Source organism: Diachasma alloeum, unplaced genomic scaffold, assembly GCF_001412515.2.
Source record: "Diachasma alloeum isolate Michigan unplaced genomic scaffold, Dall2.0 Dall_scaffold_00291, whole genome shotgun sequence".
Lineage (NCBI taxonomy): Eukaryota > Metazoa > Arthropoda > Insecta > Hymenoptera > Braconidae > Diachasma > Diachasma alloeum.
In genome coordinates this window covers 322770-342028 of record NW_021680430.1, presented here as the reverse complement: position 1 = coordinate 342028, position 19259 = coordinate 322770, and the positions used below count along the sequence as shown (strand labels likewise).

The 19259-nt window shown below is 38.3% G+C and overlaps 4 protein-coding genes across 5 annotated transcripts in view; 3 read left to right on the top strand and 1 right to left on the bottom strand.

Moving 5' to 3' along the window:
* The window catches only part of LOC107039085 (protogenin B), a 49441-nt gene that overhangs the window by 14906 nt on the left and 15276 nt on the right, over positions 1–19259 (bottom strand). The window lies entirely within an intron of this gene.
* On the top strand, positions 1367–8722 carry LOC107039087 (odorant receptor Or2). 2 transcript variants are annotated; one of them, XM_015258534.1, is made up of 10 exons: positions 1367–1470; positions 4792–5115; positions 5170–5289; positions 6001–6118; positions 6782–7043; positions 7476–7559; positions 7622–7712; positions 7849–7985; positions 8433–8565; positions 8654–8722. In XM_015258534.1, exons 2-10 carry the CDS (start codon positions 4972–4974, stop codon positions 8702–8704), a joined length of 1140 nt encoding a protein of 379 aa, XP_015114020.1. In that variant the 5' UTR covers positions 1367–1470; positions 4792–4971; the 3' UTR covers positions 8705–8722. The 2 variants fall into 2 exon arrangements, with proteins under 2 accessions (XP_015114020.1, XP_015114021.1); XM_015258535.1 differs by lacking the exon at positions 1367–1470 and having other exon boundaries at positions 4095–5115.
* LOC107039086 (leucine-rich repeat-containing protein let-4) lies at positions 2416–4002 on the top strand. Its single transcript, XM_015258533.1, has one exon. The coding sequence runs from the start codon at positions 2465–2467 to the stop codon at positions 3788–3790; it is 1326 nt and encodes a 441-aa protein (XP_015114019.1). The 5' UTR covers positions 2416–2464; the 3' UTR covers positions 3791–4002.
* LOC107039088 (uncharacterized protein YbjS) lies at positions 14987–18077 on the top strand. The gene is made up of 7 exons (XM_015258536.1): positions 14987–15282; positions 15499–15672; positions 16109–16311; positions 16458–16611; positions 16679–16947; positions 17416–17631; positions 17789–18077. The coding sequence occupies exons 1-7, from the start codon at positions 15234–15236 to the stop codon at positions 17840–17842; spliced, it is 1119 nt and encodes a 372-aa protein (XP_015114022.1). The 5' UTR covers positions 14987–15233; the 3' UTR covers positions 17843–18077.

The following is a 19259-nucleotide window of genomic DNA, read 5'->3' as shown; positions in this document are numbered from 1 at the left end:
AGTAGAATAATGCTGTACCAGTTGAGAAATAATATTTGACGGAACTTCGAACCAAACCCATTACCCGAGAGCTTCAGCAGATGGCGCTCATAGTGAGTATTCAATACTCTGGAAGAAATATGAAGGCAGTGCCTGGTAAAAACAGAAGCAGAAACCTGTTGATTTTTACCAATGTGTCGTATTGTAGGGTACGCGTTTACAGACGACAGGTCAATTACCGACAAATGTATTGAAGGACTTTTAGGATTTTATTTTATTTTATTTAAAATAGATTGAATTAAAATAGATTAAATTTAATTAAAATAGATTAAAATAGATTGAATGATGAAAAACTGCTGAAAAGTTATCCAAAAAAATGTGGCATCAGTGTCCAATGAATCATGATTACGCTCACCTCACCTGAATAAAAAAAAGCCATTGCTTGTGGCTTCGGGCCCTTTGGTGGCGGAAAAATCTCCCAGTTTTCACTCATTCCATCCAAAAGTTCCCTCCTCTGTAATTTGAATCATTGCGATGTTAAAATTCTGCTGAACCTTGCCAAATCTAGAAAAGAAGGTGAAAGCACCGCACACAAACGTCAGATCAATCAAAAACACACTCCTCAACTCGATGACGAGAGGTGCGTCATTGTAATAGTGTCGCAGAGTCAAGAACTGTAATTACAATGCACTATTATCTTAGATAAAATATCTGAAACGTTGAATGCTTCACCCGAGGTAGAAAGTTGCCAAAAAATCCAAAAAATCCAATTCAGTAGCGAAGTGGTACAAGTCAATTTTGACTACTGACCAGTTTTCAATGAATATCTCGGAATCTAAGGGGGATAGCAAAATTTTTGTGTAACCTTTTTTGTAGAGCCGATTAAGAGCTACAACAAATGTAATTACGAAAATTTCGCTATCTCCCTTAGATTTGGAAATATTCCTCAAAAACTCAACTGGGAGATGAGTCGACTTGACCCGTTTTACCACTTCGCTACGGAATTGCACATAAACATCGATGAGAGAGTTTCTTTATTGGAGCGGCATAACCAGACACCTATGGAGGTGGTCAAGAACTTGAATTGAAACGTAAATTGATAGCGAGACTTGCCCCAAAATTCCATTTGCGAGAGCTCCCACTGTACTGAGACCCGCTATTCACCGAGGATTCGTCTTACCCTCATTCTTCGGCTCCCCCTCTCGCACCTAACAAATAATGTATGCGGTAGTTTTCCGGGGCTAGGGAAAATAATAACTGCCTAGAAAAGAGTTTTTATGTTTGACAATAAAATTGCTCATCACCACTGTGCGTGAATTTTTTCCGTGAAACACACGAAGGGGTAAAAGACGCGTAGCTTATATCAGATCGCTGGGAAGGACTGACAGGTGGAACACGTATATTCAACACTCGCTCAGGGTGCATTGTCCCCGAAGCGCTTGGTAGTAGTCCAGGCCACGTCAGCGAAACTGAAAAACACAGAATCTGCAGGTGAAAATTGATGAATTTCGGAGCTTCCGCGGAAGTCGGCGCAGCGAAAGTAGATTGCGGCGGGGCAATCCAAATGATTTTCTCCCAATATCATTTGGTTTCGTTAACCGTGTGTAGACAGTTTTTGAAAGGGGCAGAACATCCGAATGTACACGTTTTGACAAAAAAGCGCTCAATTTTTAGTTTGTTTTTACAGAATCAAACAAGATTCGTTATGGTCCCAAAGCAATTCTATCTGCATTCCTGTGCTGCAGCTAGTTTATAATAATGTGAAGAATATTCCCATATTTATGCTCTCGATTGTGAAGAAGACGCAGTTGTCTTGCTTTTTCCATTGACCTTCGTGGCATCATCACTTTGTCGTTAATTCCCTATTCTCAGGCTTCCTATGGTTTCTCGAAACCTTTCGATGTTTCTTCTTCAATTCCAAATGGCTTCATCCCCAACTCAGATACGGGCAAGTGCCAATCCGTTCGATATTTAAAGCACGAGAAGATGAACCAAGTCATAACGAACCGCAACCCGCGTGAAAGTTTAGCTCAGGTTTCCCTATCTTATCTCTCCCTATCAGATATTTATCCGGCACTGGCCCGCATGTTCCCCTTAGACTTTCGGATCAGTATCCGGACAAGGTCTACGGCAGCCCCTCGATCCGATCACGTTCATGGAGGAATCCGATACGTTTTGATAAATAACTTCTTTCATATCCCGAGTTACATAACTTTCCCCCAGACTTCAATACTCCTACAGAGACGTATGATCCTACTTGCTCAGGCAACCTCAGACAGCCTCTTTTGAAAATGTAGTATTCTGCACATGACGCAAATAGTATTGACCATGGACCTCCGATCCGCGGAATGTCAGCGATCAAATGTCAATGTCGATGTAAAGTAATTCTGTAAACATCACTCCTCTATGCAAGTCTCAGTCCTCTGCTGTCTCCTACCACGGACAGTTGCATTGTGCATAGTGTGTCTGAATCAGTTCTCAAGCCATGATCACACCCATTACAATCACTCTAATCTTCCTCGTGCTGTCCGTTCACGGAGAAGATGAGGTGTGCACAGCAGGTGAAAATTTCGATATCTGCAAAAGGTCTGACACCGTGACCCGAGTGACCCGCAATAACATGCGTTCCATCAGCACAGTTCTCCCTTTGGAAACGGCTGGCGATGTCACTATCGGCCCAAAGGCCTTCAGTAAGTTGAATATAACTGCTCTCCTTATCAATCTCCGCACCGATGGTCTGTACAATAAATCGCCTAGCAACTGTTTGTCGCTGCAACCAGACTCGTTCGCTGAGCTGGACAATTTGGCGTCTCTTTCTATCAGAAACGCGAACATTAACTACACTGGAAATCCATTGGCTCCACTCGATTCGCTAGCATCTTTGAGCTTGTTAAGTTGCGGAATTAGTGACGTTCCAGTGGATATGTTGACGACCTTACCGAATCTGTTAGAACTAATTTTGAGAGACAATCATCTGCGCGTCGTCCGTCCAAACGCTTTCCTCTCCGTGAAGAATTTGAAGTACCTTGATTTGAGTAGAAATGGAATCACTAGTCTTGAACCAGGATGTTTCAGTGGATTGGCGACGCTGGAAATATTGGACCTATCTTTGAATTTTGTTACCGCCGGGCCTGCTGTCCTCAGTGGATTGAGTGGCTTGAAGAAGCTTGATTTGATGAACGCTTTCGATACCAGCGGATTCCAACCTGTTATACTCCAGGATGTGCCAGCTGTCACTCATCTTCGATTAGATTCGAATAAGATAACTTCTTTACAAACCACAGCGTTCGATAATGTTCCCCTATTAAGTGGCCTTTCATTGGGTGGAAACTTCTTGCGGATCATTCCCAAAGGGCTTTTTGGACAACTAAAATCTTTGGAGGAACTCGATTTGAAAGAGAATACAATTGAAATGATAGAACCAGGCGCATTTTCTGGGTTGAATCTCACCACTTTGGATCTGTCTCACAACGACATCCAGAAAATTGGCACGGGAACCTTTACTGGGCTTGTGGTAAATAAACTGATCCTTCAGAAGAACCAAATTGAAGAGCTGGGGCCGCAGGCCTTCGACGGATTGACTGCTGAGGAGATGGATCTGAGCCAAAATTCTTTGGAAAAAATTGACGCTGAAGACTTCTCCGGTCTCAAAATCGGAACATTGGATTTGAGCAGCAATCGAATGGAAGACATCGCTCCGGGAGCATTCAACAATACTGAAGTTAGGAAACTTAGGCTGAACATCAATCCTATTGGTACTGAGGGGAGAACTACTTGGGGTCTTTCCGACTCAGTCGAAGTACAAGTGTAAAGTCGTGAGGGTTTTCTTTAGTTAAGTATAAAGAATTAAATTCATGTTGGCTAGATCTTCTAGTGTTCTTGCATTCCGATCGGTTGGTGCAATTCACGCATTGCGCTCTAGTTGAAAATCATTCAAACTGATCCAGTTCAGTAGCAAAGTGGTCAAACGGTTTAAGTCAATTCAGTCTTTAGTTGAGTTTTACATAAATATTGCCTAATTTAAGGGAGATAGCGAAATTTTCATAATAACCTTTTCTGTAGAGCGAATTGAGTGCTACTAAAAAGGTTATGAGAAAAATTTTGCTGTCTCCCTTAGATTTCGAGATATTCATTGAAAACTGGTCAATACCCAAAATCGACTTGAACCGTTTGACCACTTCGCTACTGAGTTGGTGCAGGGGACTTTACCGGATGAACGGATCCGGAAGTTTACGCATTTTCTCAAGTTATGGGTATATTGAGGTTCTTCTGCCAGGAAAATAGGGTGACACTGATCTTGTGGAAAATGGAACTTTGTAAAATATAATTAAACGTTTTTTGATCTCGACAACGTCTTACGAAAAATTGTTTTCTTCCGATAATTTGATTGCACCGATTGCTGTGATAACTCTCCGCCTTCAAAATATGTGTGAAATTTTTTTTTTCGATTTGTGACAAATCGATTTTAAACTCATCTTCTGTTCAAAATGAACGTATTTATTCTTCTCTCAGTGCGGCGCCGATCGCATTATCAATTCTCGACTTAATAATAAAAATAAACCTCATTAATTTGAAGAAACTCCAAACTTCACCATTTCCCATATATTTATCGATCCTTGCCCTCTCAGTTCCGCTCCTTTCCCATCCGGGATGACGTGATGTCCGCGAAGCGTTTCGGGTGCGTGTTCTACCTGTCAGACCTGACAACCGATCCAAGTTTTCGTGTTATTTCACCCCTTTCTCTACTGCTCGGAAATAAAAGTTCTAGCATAATGACAAGCAATTTTTTTGTCAAATCCAAACTTTTTCTAGGAAGTCATTATTTTTGCTATTCCCTGCACAACGGGTGCATAAGTTATCTGTCTCACGTGGAAGGGGAGTTGTAGAGTGGGGTTGGATCGACCTAGGAGTATTCAGGAGGCTGGCAACGGCCGCTTAGTTCCATAAAAATATCCGGAGGAAAAAGCTGAGACGTGTGGAAGTCCTTGCAAAATGGAATTCTGGGATCAGTATTACTTTCGGTGCATGAAGTTTATGTCCTACACGCTAGGTGTGTGGCCCTATCAGACGAACAAAGAAGCTTTCCTCTATCGCTGTTTGGCTGCGGCAGGCTTTTTCGGTACAGTTACACCCCAGGTACGAAATTAATTCGTCGAATTTCCTCGGTATTATATTTAATCCTGGTTACAGCTCCTGGCACTCAAGAACTACATCGATGATATGCCTCTCGTTATAGAGTCGATCAGTGTTTTTTTAATTGATCTGACATTCGTTTGTGACGCTTTTACCTATCTTTTGAATTGGGATAAGGTAAGTTTATATTTTTTTCTGCGGACGGAAGCTTTGTAATCGCTGCATTCGACGATCTTTTAATGAAACGTGAAGATGTGACGGTTTTAGAAAATGTGGGGGTATTTCCGAACGTGAGCGCGGATTTTTCGGATATTTTTTTGTGAATAGTCGCAGGGAAGAAGTAAAGTTGAAGTTCAACGTCTGAAAGTTTATCCCGGAATTGGTTTTGCTTGGGCGCAAGAGGCGTGACCGTCAATCTTCCGATTCTTCGGTATTAAAAGAGTTTCCGATTTACGTTGATTAAGTTTTAAATACACTAATTGAGGTTTAAACATGATAATATAATTGATAATTCAAATTTCCGATTGAGGATTAATTAAGTATTCTATAATATGGAACTGTCATTTTTTTATTTAGTGAATAATACTAAATTTCTTATCAGGGATTTAAGATTATCAAAATACTCGTCAATCTTTTCATCTAAATTACTGATTAATAAATAATCAAACAATTATCCCGCTGTCTTCTAACGGGATCAATCAAAATATAAATCCAATTCACACAGAGTTTTTGGGATATTGAAGTTGTTTAAATTTTTTCATTTAGCGTTTACGACTGCTGGATTCATTGTTACAATTGAACTTTTTTGTTGAATCCCGTTTTTTTTATTTGGACATTATTCTGTTTATTTTCGCGTATCTATGAACAATGACTTTTTGAGATTTACAGATGAGAGCGATTTTGGACAAATTGAGAGAAAATTGGGACACATTTCCAGAAAAAAATGGCCGAGAGGTGCTTCACAAGTATTCTGTGCAAGGGCAAATGTTGGCCGCTATATATTCAGGTGATACAACAATCGCATGAAAAAAAAAAATATCGTCGATCTATTTAAAAAACACACGGAGAGAAATTTTCTAGAAAAATTCTAGTACGAGTACTGAAAAAAATTACAATCCACCGGCTGTGCAAAATTCTAGTGCTGTTAAGGCAAAATTTCTAGGGATTTCTGAGAAATGTTCACAAAAATACTGGGAAAAATTCACGTTTTCCCCAATAAAATTTCTAGTGCCATACTGGAATTTTTTCCTGGCCGTTACTTGACGCCTCTTTTCCCGTACTAGCACTAGGATTTTTCCAAAAAATTTCTCTCCATGCAGTGGCCGAGTAATCGCTAAATTTTGAGAATGAGAAATTAAAGGCCCTATAAGCCGATAAACAGTAATAACAATACCAGGATGCCTCCGAGCGCTGTTATTATCGCTTAATAATGCTCATTTCCAATATTTATTGACATTCGAACTTCGGCTTCTAGGACCTCTGATTGATGCATTCATGTGTAATTCTTTCCTCACTTTGAAATAATTTACACAAATTATGTATTTCCTTCATCATAGAAGACACGCATTGAATCAAAATTTATAAATGAAACCTCACTACTTCGACCTTATGATTACTTTCCCCAATATTTCAAGAGCAGAATAACTGACCGATTATATTTGTTGTCCAGCTGGTTGCTTAACGACTGGCTTAGTTTTCACCTCGAAATCCTTACAACTGAAGATGTTGTACAAACTCTTGAATGTGAATGCTACTATCCCACAATTTTATATGCCGCTGGAATATCCCATGATCGACGTTGAAAAATACTACTACGTTATCGCAGTCACCATTGCAATATCCATCGTCATCCTGATAATGATGATAATCTCCTACGATTTGTTCTTCTTCCTCTGCGCTCAGCATGTTTGCGGATTGTTCGCTGCGGCAGGGTAATATTGAATTGAGGCCGTAAGACAGCGCTTACGAGAAACGCTATTGTTCGAAAACTATTGTTCACACGGCCCCAACAAACTTTTCCAGCTCATATGATCGCATGGCAGTAGCGAAGTGGTAAAACGCTCCAAGTCGATTTTTACTGTTTGCCAGTTTTCAATGAATATCTCAGAATCTAAGGGAGATAGCAAAATTTTTGATAAGACCTTTTCTATAGCATTCAATTCGCCCTACAAAAAAGGTCATTACAAAAATTTCGTTATCTCTCTTAAGTTCGGAGATATTCCCCAAAAACTCAGATGAGAGCCAAGTCGACTTGAACCGTTTTACCACTTCTCTACTGATAGGATTGCAGAAATTTTTTTTTCGGCCTGATGACGAAATACACTATTACTCTAGTTGCCTAAGTAACGTTTTTTCCTTCAAAGATGTTACATTGGACAAACGCCAGAGAACGAGAACGCATACAATCACCTCAGGACGTTTATCCAAATACACAATCGCGCGATTGAGTATGCAATCCAGAATGTCGTAAAGGGAATTATCGAATGTAATCAGTTTCTTTATTGGACAGATTCACAAAACTACTGGATAGCACCTTTCTGTGGAACAATATGGTTCTACTGGGAGTTTCAGCCATAAATATTAGCATAATTGGCCTGCAGGTGAGATCATCGCGTAGCATTTATCGCCTGAATAACTATTTCAACATGAAAAAAATTCACCAAACGCACTAGTGCCTCCTAAGATTGACTGACGCTTCAGGAAGATTTTATACAAGATTTATGATTCTTTCCGCAGATGGCGCGCCATTTGGATAGAATTGGAGAAAGTGTACAATATGGCCTTTACGTCTTCACAGTATTATCACGTTTCTTCGTCATATGTTTCTTCGCTCAAAGAGTAATGGATCACAGTCGCAGTATTCAGACCAGCTTGTATGGAAGCAATTTATCTGTACACTGACAGACGGGATTAGTTATTGTTAACAAATGGATTTGGTTGAAGGCCAGGGTCCATCTCATTACCGAAGTGGTAAAACGCTTCAAGTCGACTCATCTTCCAGTTGAGTTTTTGACGAATATTTCGGAATCCAAGGGAGATAGCGAAATTTTCGTAATGACATTTGTTGTAGCTCTCAATCGGCCCCGCAAAAAAGGTTATTACAAAAATTTTGCTATCTCCCTTAGATTCCGAGATATTCATTGAAAACCGGTCAATAGTAAAAATTGACTTGTACCGTTTTACTACTTCGCGACTGATTTAGTCTCACCAAATGTTCATTCATTAATAGTTAACGCGTCTCGTTTGGAATAAATGAATCATTCTATCAGTGTACCCCTTTAGTAGATAATGTTGGTTCACATCAACTTCAAACATTCCAGGGCAAATCTCCAGTGGTATAATATACCCACGAAATCGCAACTTCTGATACAACTTGCGATACTCAGAAGTCAAACATCGAGTACACTGGGGGCGGGAAAGACGCTGGTTCTCTCCTTGGAATTATTTGTTACAGTAAGATATCGTATTTTTCCTTCATTTCTTGAAGGGATTTCTTGAATTAGGAATAATTCTCATAGAGCAACTCTTTTCTGTCCATTAGGCCACGAAAACTTCAGCGTCGTACTTTACAGTCCTTCTAGCCATGCAATAGACTGACGTTCACTACGGCTCAATATTAGTTGTCTCGTAATTAGTGTTGTTATTACAACTGATTTTGAATAGATAACTGCGTTGGTGTTCGCTGTTGGAAATAGACTACTGTCCTTGACTTATTTCAATTGCACCGAGAGAAATGTTCAGTAAAAATTACAGAACGCTCTGAAAAATTCCGTGACAGCGAGGAAAAAGTGAGCGACGAATAGAATTTTTCTCCGTTGACCGAGGAAAATTTACCGAACGTGAGGGTAACTTGTGAAGCGGTAAAACGGTTCAAATCGTGTTCAAATTTTGGATATTGATCAGTTTTCAATGAATATCTCGAAATCTCGAGGAGATGGCAAAATTGTTGTCAGAACCTCTTTTATAGCCCTCAATTTTCCCTACAAAAAAGGTTCTTATAAAAATTTCGCTATCTCCCTTAGATTCGAAGATATTAACCCTTCCGTCTGTGCCCCTGCCCTTCAGACGGATACAAAACAATCCCTTGCGTGCGGCAAATTTTATTAAACAAGAGAATAATTTACGCATCTATAGATGTATTTTTTTACCTAGAAAATCGTAAGATGTCTACTAAAAACCTGTATTTTTTCACTGAATTACATTTCGCTTCACGATTACCATTCGTACAGTCAAATTTGTCACGATTTTCGAGGTAATTTTTTAGGTAATTTTTATCCAACTTTTCGCTTCGCGTATTATATCAGGGTAAAAGAGGTACACCACGCCCTCGTTATTGGTGTGGCAGGTATATCTGGAGAGTATCCATGGCAACCCCTCGGGCCAGAGATTAGGGGATGGTATCGCAATCCATGAGGGTTGGACCTACCCCCGGCAGTATCTCTCGATCGTATCCCTTTTAATTTCAGAAAAAAAGCAGAAATGGAGTGAATGACAATTAGAGCATTAATATATGTGACTGTTCCGATGAAAAAGGTTCCCTTTTTGTCATTTAGTTTTCAAGATATTCAAGTTCCTATTTCTAAAACGGTAAAAGTCAATTTTGACTATTGACCAGTTTTCAATAAATATCTCGGAATCTAAGGGAGATAGGAAAATTTTTGTTATAACCTTTTTTGTAGAGCCGATTGAGAGCTACAACAAATGTAATTACGAAAATTTCGCTATCTCCCTTAGATTCGGAAATATTCCTCAAAAACCCAACTGGGAGATGAGTCGACTTAAACCGTTTTACCACTTCGCTACTGAATTGCTAAAATCGAATGATAATTGCCAAATTCTCATCGGTCAACTTGCTTTTTGCACTGAGAATAATTATAAACAATTAATTTAAAAAAGTAATATCGAATCTGGCAGGGAAAGGGCAAAATGCAAAGGCACGGCTCTAGTTCTAGAAAAAAATTTTCCTCGAAGCTATTGAATTCTTTTTCTGCATTGGCTACCCGATGACCCCACGGCTTCGCACTATTCAAAAGTCTTTCCTAGATAGTTTAATTTACAACGGGGTAACAAAGGCCGCCGTTACGTACGTGAAAGGATACCGGCGTAAGGGTCAGAGAGTCGGATGAGAGGTGGTCTGTACCGTATGCGCGACGTCATCTCGTGAGGACGCGTGTTTTATGGATTCAGGGGTAAGGACGAAAGATATACGATAGGGTAGAAAGATACTGGTTGGGGAGGTGGTTGTAAAGTTTTGTTATTAGGGGCACTGGGGCTAGATGATGGCCCCAGAGCCAATGCCGTGAGATTGTTGAAGGGAACTGCGTTACGGTAGCACCCTAGTTCCCCAGTGAATCAACCAATCCTCTCAATCTCCGGCCACCCTGAAGAACTTTTTATGAACGGGGATGCCGAGCGCATTTCAACGCCGCTCGTAAGAAATGTAATGGCGCACATTCCCAAGCTTCTTCGTCAAATATTAACGTCAGCTTTTTCTGGATTAATCTCGTTAAAGTGATCGTGAACTCTGTATTCTATCCTTCAATATGCCGTAACATTTTTGGAGCGAAAACTTGAAGACTTTTTAGGTGTAATTGATGTTGATTCATCTTGGCAATCAGGAATTTTAGGATTTTGTAAAATTGACTTATAGTTCTCGTTTTATTTACTTCATTGGTTGTCTCATCTGAAAACCGAATTCAAAAATTTTCTGCTTGGGCAAACGATCGAGAGCTGGAACTCATTTTTCCGTACCGATCTCCACTTTTCCTCGTCCGCGGATTGGTATTGACTCTTCCCCAAACTTGTAAAACTGAAAATCACTACTCGGAGAGAAATGTTCAGTCAAAATTACGGAACTCACAATTCGCTCACCGATTACGGAATCGACTCGGGGAATTTAAGGGACGGCATTGTACTTTTTCACAGGCGATTCAGGTAAAAATTACTACAACCACATTTCGCTCCGGAATTGCGGAAAAGATACGTAATTTTTATTGAATATTTCTCTCCGCGTACGGAAAAATATCGTTCACGCCTAGTGCCATTGGTTTTTTTTACTCGCGTCGTTGGCACGCGCCCTGAAATATACTATTCTCTTTTAGCAATAATTGAAAAGTCAACTGTGGTGTAATTTCAGTGAATTACATTCAGCCAAGCCCATTAGTATATGTGAATACTCAATAGTACGTGCGGATTGTTAAAAAACAGGTAGGAATTCCAACCGTGTCAAATTCTCAAAAAATAGTAGAAAACGGTTTATTACCCAGATATTCGGAGGTATATTATTCTGGTAGTTCAGGTATACAAAATATCGGTGACTCTTTTGGAGGTTCCAACGTAAGGAAGTGCATTGGTGTTGTAAACATGGGACGGATTGCAGCGGAAGCAATAACCGTAGCTAAGTATGCGGAGGAAAATACGGGCATTGAAGTCTACCAAGTGATTGCGGACATGCCGGCGTCAACCGGTTGACAACATCGGGATTTTTTTTAGGACGACAACGATTCCTGCTTGGACAGTTGTCACGGAATTTTGAACATTTTGGATTTTATGTTTGGGCTCTTAATTTTTTATATTAGAATTATTGGGCATAAATAATTTGAAAATTATTTGCGCCCAATAATTTTCAAATTTATTATAAATACTTTGAAAATTTTTCCGCTGGATTTTGTTTTGTATTACACTGCAGAATGCGAGTGGAAAAAACTTGAAAATTGTTGCCCAAGCATGTTTATAGGAAAAATCTCAAGAAAAAAATTCAATAGAATTTTCTAGCGAATTCGCTAGATGTTCTATTGAATTTTTTCATACGTACACATGAGATCAGATTTTCATCTTCACATGATATAGAATATTTTATGCCATTGGGCCCAAAAATGGCGACCCAACCGAGCGAAGCGAACTAGAATCAAGATTTTTCGGTCTTGTGACACAAATAGCTATTAATTCTCTCCACGAAATATAGTCAACAGAGAGTTAAAAATTTTTATCTTAAATTTCCGGTACTCTTTTCAGAAATTTTTATCGAATAGAATTATCACTGAAATTTCAAGGAATTTCGTCATTGAAAATTCAGAATTTCGGGGAAAAATCGACGAGAACTGTAAATGTCAGTTCCATTTTTCCCTGGAAATGAATAGAAAACCAGAAAATTCCGGTGAATATATTGACATTCCGGAAAAAATTGTAACAAATTATGAATTATTTTAGATTTCACTGAAAATTCAATGTAATTTGGCACTGAATATTCATATTAGATTGGAAAATTGAATAAATAGAATAATTCTCGTCTTTCTGTTGCTTAAAATTCTGGAATTTTACAGAATTTTCCCTGAAACCTGCAATTTTACGATGTTTTTCTCCCTAAATCGCATTTAGTGTCACTCTCCTAGAAATTAGTAGCCAACTGTCCCTGAAATTTAATTTTTTTCTAACACTGTATTCAAAAATTTTTCTCCCACTGTATATTCCTGACTTTTGATTACCTCCGATTCGCCGACCAGAATACGCGCCCGTCAGCGAAACGATACAATCTGCTTGCTAACGACCTGTCAAATCCTGAAACAACCACCACTGGACAGCGGCCTCCACAGCATCCCTCTCGGAGCCTGCCCTCCTACAAAGTATTTTTATGAAATCATTTGAACGACTGAATGGTTCCTTCCATCGGTACGAAAATGCCAATATTTTGATACTTTATAACATCCCAGAATGTTGTACTGACTGTTACCGACGTGAGTGGCCTTTTTACGAGGACTAAAAGGAAAATTACGCGGCGCAATGTCGACGCTCAATTACCCATATCGAACAAAGTCTATGCTTATCAGATGCTCGGCTCGTTCGCCATTCCCTCCGATATCCCTTCCATCCTGGCCCGGTGGATCCGTCGGATGGAGTTCGACCCTAAAACATCGGGCAGCCATCCTCTACCGCTCACTTGGGAGACGGTTGCTAGGATACCCTCGCATGGCTGCATTTATGACATCGAGGGCGTGGTGTCTACTGCTCTGACTTCAAGACGAATGATCCTCTAGCCGATATATGTGGCGTTGTATTTTAAACCTTCCTAATAAAAGAACATGAATTTACGTGGGTTTTCAATTTAAATTCCGCCACAGCTTGTCCATTTTTTTATCGCTGTCCGCACGGAGAGAAATATTCCGGAACGAAATGTGGTTGTAGGAAATTTTACGGAACTGTCACGGAATTTTTCCACAGCGTTCCGTAATTTTAAATGAATCTCCTGTGAACAATTACGATACCGCCACTTTAATTTTTTTGAATTAATTCCATAATCGATGGTCGAAAAAAATTGAAGGTTAACCCCTTTCCATTTTTTTCGATGAAAAAATTTTTCACCCCCAAAACCGGCGGGGGTCGTTTCTTCATGTTAAATGACCCCAATTGAATTCGCAAACGGGGCCCATTGGTCCCCAACGTCCNATGTTAAATGACCCCAATCGAATTCACAAACGGGGCCCATTGGTCCCCAACGTCCATAGGACCCTCCTCACCACAGGATTTCTGATTGAATTTGGGAAATTTTGGTTTTTTGGCCATATCTCCGTCAATTTTCGTCAAAAACCAATTTGATCATGACAAAAGTTGTGGGGAATGAGCTCAGCTTTAATTTCCAGGAGAGAAAAATGGGAAAGGACCATTAGAACCGGAGATATTTCCAAAAAACTGAAATTTTAGTCAGTTTTTGGGTCCTATCTCCGTCAATTTCCGGCAAAAATGAATTTGACCAACACAAAAAATGTGGGGAATGAGCTCAGCTTTAATTTCCAGAAGAGAAAAATGAGAAAGGACCATTAGAACCGGAAATATTTCCAAAAAACTGAGATTAACATCTCAGTCACTAAAGTCAGTTTTTGGGTACTATCTCCGTCAATTTCCGTCAAAAATGAATTTGACCAAGACAAAAAATGTGGGGAGTGAGCTCAGCTTCAATTTCCAGGAGAGAAAAATAAGAAAGGACCATTAGAACCGGAGATATTTCCAAAAAACTGAAATTGTAGTCAGTTTTTGGGGCCTCTCTCCAGTTCTAATTGTCCTATCTCATTTTTCTCTCCTGGAGATTGAAGCTGGGTTCATTCCCCACAACTTTTGTTGTGGTCAAATTCATTTTTGACGGAAATTGACGGAGATATGGCCAAAAAACCAAAATTTCCCAAATTCAATCAGAAATCCTGTGGTGAGGAGGGTCCTATGGACGTTGGGGACCAATGGGCCCCGTTTGTGAATTCGATTGGAGTCATTTAACATGAAGAAACGACCCCCGCCGGTTTTGGGGGTGAAAAATTTTTTCATCGAAAAAAATGGAAAGGGGTTAGCCTTCAATTTTTTTCGAGGATGATTGGTTGACACGTTGCGTATTATTGTACTACCGGCCGACCCTTATAGGAATTTCTGCGTATCACACGCCGAGTGTCACATGCAGCGTGTGAGACGCTGCGTACTGTACTATTGGTCGACCCTTATATGAATTTCTGCGTGTGACACGCTACGTGAGGCAATGCGAATAGCCATGGCGTTCAAATAAATTAAGGGATCCTCGTCTTTACGCTGCTTAAAATTCTGGAATTTTACTGCATTTTTCCTGAAACCTGAAATTTCATATTTTTTTCCTCCTAAATCGCACTCAGTGTCACCGTCCTGAAAATTCCCAGTCAACTGTTCATGAAATTTCCTGTTTTTTTCTAACAGTGTATTTTGAATTTTGCGACAAAATGAATCGACTCCGACGAGAGAATCGACTCGACTCAGAGAAAACGATCCAAAAAATCGAGAATCGACTCTCGACGAATCGATTCTAAATAAATTCGAGGTGGAATCGAAGACTCCCATCGAGTGAAGTTTTAATGCACCGGAATTTTCGTTATCGCTGGCAGTTTCCTGTGGGAGAGCAAATTCTCATCAAATTCTTGTAGAATACGCACTTCCGTCAGTCAGCAATAGCCAATTTTTGCTCAACATTCAACGCTAGTGAAGCTGTGCTCAAGATTCAAAGACCAGTGGAGATAAGGACTTGATACTGTGTTGTGTTGAGTACAGTGAGAACGAATTCTCATTGCGTGTCATTAAAGCTTTGTGTGATTGTCATTAAATGATAATTCAGAATGGCAACTCCCAGGGACCATAGCAGGCCAGGAGTCATTGTATTAGGCGGTACACATGAAATATTTTTTCTCCAACAACATTACATTTTAAATTTCTGCATTCTCCACTTCTTTGCATTCAATTTTTTTTTTGTTTACAATGAAAAAACATGAAATGTTTTTTTCCAATTTCCTGTGCCAACAATATTACATTTACGTATTTTCCCTTTCTTTACAAGGAACTTTTTTTGTTTATAATGGGAATGAAAAATTTCTTATACGACAGGATGTGGCTTCATTGGGCGGAATCTTGTGGCTTACCTGATTGAAAATGAGCTGGTCTCTTTTCTGCGAGTCATTGATAAAGTACCTCCACAAACAGCCTGGCTCAATGATAAACATCGAAAAAATTTTGAAAATCCTCTAGTCGAATTTCGAAGTGCTAACCTCATTAATTCAGGTACTCTCTCAATCTAGTGCACGTTTTATGAGCCCATAAATGCAGCTGCATATCTATCTAGATTGGCACGTGTGGAAAAATTGAATAGAAAAACCTAACGAATTTGCTAGATAATTTTCTTGAATTTCCGTTGAACTTTGTGTTAATTTTTGACTGATTCTATTGAGATATTTTCTATAGAATTTCGTCGACTTAAATTTTCAATGTTTTTTGTTTGATATTTTATTCGTGAAAAGAATAAAATAAATTTTACTAATAATTATAATACTAATAATAATTAAATAATGAATCAGTTGTACAGAAAAATCGAATTCTATCGATTAACTAATAGAAAGTTCAATATAAATTTGATAGAATTGTCTATCGAACTAGGTTTCTCTATGAATTTTTTTCGTGCGTGAGACCATTCAAAAATTTAATTTTCTCACAATTCCAGGTTCTTACCAAAATGCATTTGCTTGTGATGAACCCATCGATTTTGTATTCAACTGCGCTGGAGAGACTAAAAGTGGTCAAACCGATCCCGTTTACAAGGAGGGCATCTATAAATTGAGCATGAATTGTGCTCAGCAAGCTGCCAAACTCGGGGTTAAAAGATATGTAGAGATATCCGCTGGGAACATGAGCTCATCTGAAAAGGTCTCTCATTACAAATCAATTACAATAAATATTATTTGTGACTTCATTATGAATCACTCACAATTGGGATCAATCAACAGTCATTTCCCATACATCTCACAATCTAAAGAATTATTATAGGATGACTCATATAATTAATGATTTAGGCGCCATTGAAAGAGGACGAGACCCCGGATCCCTGGACGTACGTTGCAAAATACAAGCTGCAAGTAGAAAATGACTTGAAGAAAATTCCGGATTTAAAGTACACCATCCTGAGACCAGCAATAATATACGGACCAGGGGATAAAAATGGACTGGGTAATAATCGTTAATTTATTTATTCTTCTTCTGGCACATAAATTAATGGCTCCTGTTGCTTGTTCAGTACCTCGTCTAGTCGTTGGTGCTGTTTACAAACACCTTGGCGAAATGATGAAGCTCCTTTGGGGACCAGACCTCCACATGAACACTGTTCACGTCCGGGACCTTGTTCGAGCAATATGGCATGTGGCTAACAGAGATGACACTATTGGTCAGACGTACAATGTAGTCGACGAAGCCGATTCGACACAGGGATCAATAAGTGCCATTGTTTCAGAGATATTTAATATCAATCATGATTATTGGGGGACTGCATTATCCACTTTGGCTAAAGTGAGTTGAGTCATCCAGACTATTCAAATGCATCTTTTCAATTGGAATATTATATTATATTATATATTAATATAATACAATAATATTAATATATTATTAAATGTTGTTTATCATTTCGATTTTTCTGTACAACTGATTCATAATTATTATATAATATTATTGTATTATATAATATATAATATAATAATATATTATAAAACAATATAATTATATGATATACAATATACATGAAAAAAATATTCCTGAATTGAGTGTAAAATATACTTGAATCAAGTATATTTAATAGAAAAAACTCAATAGATTTTCATGCGTTTTTATGGAATAATCACCATCTGTGGACTATATTTCTTACTAGAAATTGAAAAAAGAAGTAATTCTAATGATCTTTGATGCCATTTGACTAGTGTAGAATTCTTTAATATATAAAAATTGATTCAATAACTAATAAACGAATTCGTTATTCGATAGACGGATATGAATTCTGTAGTCGAAGAAGTGAATGATAAGCACATGGGGCCGTGGGCGGAAGTCTGCAATCAGGATGGAATACAGAATAGTCCTTTGTCACCGTACATCGATCAAGAATTACTTTATAATAAACATCTCTACTTGGAAGTTGGAAAACTAGCCAATACCGGGTTCACCTATGACTATCCTAAGCCGACGACAGCAGCTCTCAAAGAGGTGACTATAAATATTACATTATGAGGAAAAAACTTTTCTTAATTTTATTTCTTCTGTGTACCTTCGAATGGACATTATTTCAGTATTTTTAGTAATCATAAAAACACATGAATTATTCTTGTAAAATTAGTTCATTTAAGTAATCATTTTAATTTAGGTTTTGGAGGATTATGCATCGATGAAAGTCTTCCCCCGTTCCTTGATTCTGTGAAGGATCCACTTGGGGAACCATCACCAAGATCCAGTCCATTGCCACATGGAAATGAGTAGAAAAAATTCACTTCGTGCCTAATTATACAGAAGAATATTTAAATTTTAATGCCTACAATGTGGCCGTTCGGCGTATTTTGAAGCTCTTTGCTAAATTTTAAAATCGTCACGTTTGAAAAAATTTAATCGAAATACCTACCGAATTTGCCAGACAATTCTATTGAATTTTCTGTAGAATTCCCTCGGCTCAAATTTACAAGTTTTTGTCTGATTTTCTACATAAAAAAAAAGAAAAATAAAATGAAAAAAACTGAAAGAATTTGAGCCGAAGAAATTCTATAAAAAATATCTCAATAGAATTGTCTATTGAATTTCTGTTAAATATCTGAGAATGACTATCAAATTCTATTAAATTTTTCCCGCTCATAGATACGAAAACAGATGAACACCACGATTGAAAGACTTAACGAGATAATGTGATAAAACGAGAAAATGAATGTACTTAATGAATAATCATCGTTGCCACCAGCTCAATTAATTAGTCTAACGCTAGGCAATCCTAGTCAAATAAATCGGGCCTTATGAACATTAATCCAACGATTTGAGGCCGAATTTTGCAATTAGTTTGTAAAGATGCGCGATAAATTTTCTATGTAGACTTTTACCGAAATCATCACAGCTATTAAACCCCTTTGGCTGTACGACGACCGAAGAATGAAAAAAATTTGCTACAAAAATTTAGGCATACGGAAGAATTGCTTCGTTTTTTATACAACTCTGATTTACAGTGATATTTGATAATGTGATGTCTTTTGGACTCTTCAGCATTGACAGAGGATGAATCTAGTGCATTTAGCTTGACATTCCAATAGAAATATGAAACTAAAGCATAATATCTTGGACGAGGCCAATAGAAGAACATCGAAAAAATGAAGACACTAAAAAAAAATTTAGTGGAAAAACTCAGTCATAGGTCAACTCAGTTATTTGATTGGTTTTTTGGCTTTAAGGGGACACTAGTACGAGTGTTGAAGATTCCGGACCGTTGGGGTGAGATTTTAAATCCATAATAGCTAATTTAACTTGTTTTGATTGCACCATTCATGTAAAATACCCGCAAAAATGTTTCTGCATTTCTGCATCCTTTTTGGGCAATTTTACATGAATGGTGCAATTTTTTATTAAAAAAAGTGAAATTAGCTGAATTCAAAAAAATTACTCGCAATTGTACTCATTTTTTTTTCAAAAATTGAAAAAAAAAACCTGTAGATCAAAAATTGGAGGCCCTCGACTATTTTTCTACATTTCAAGATCAAATTTATCCACTCGGATAGTCAAGGATGAGGCGTTGAATATGAGTCATGAAAATTGTTACCACTATTGTGTTTTTGTTCTTAACGAGTTTTTTTTTTTTTTTT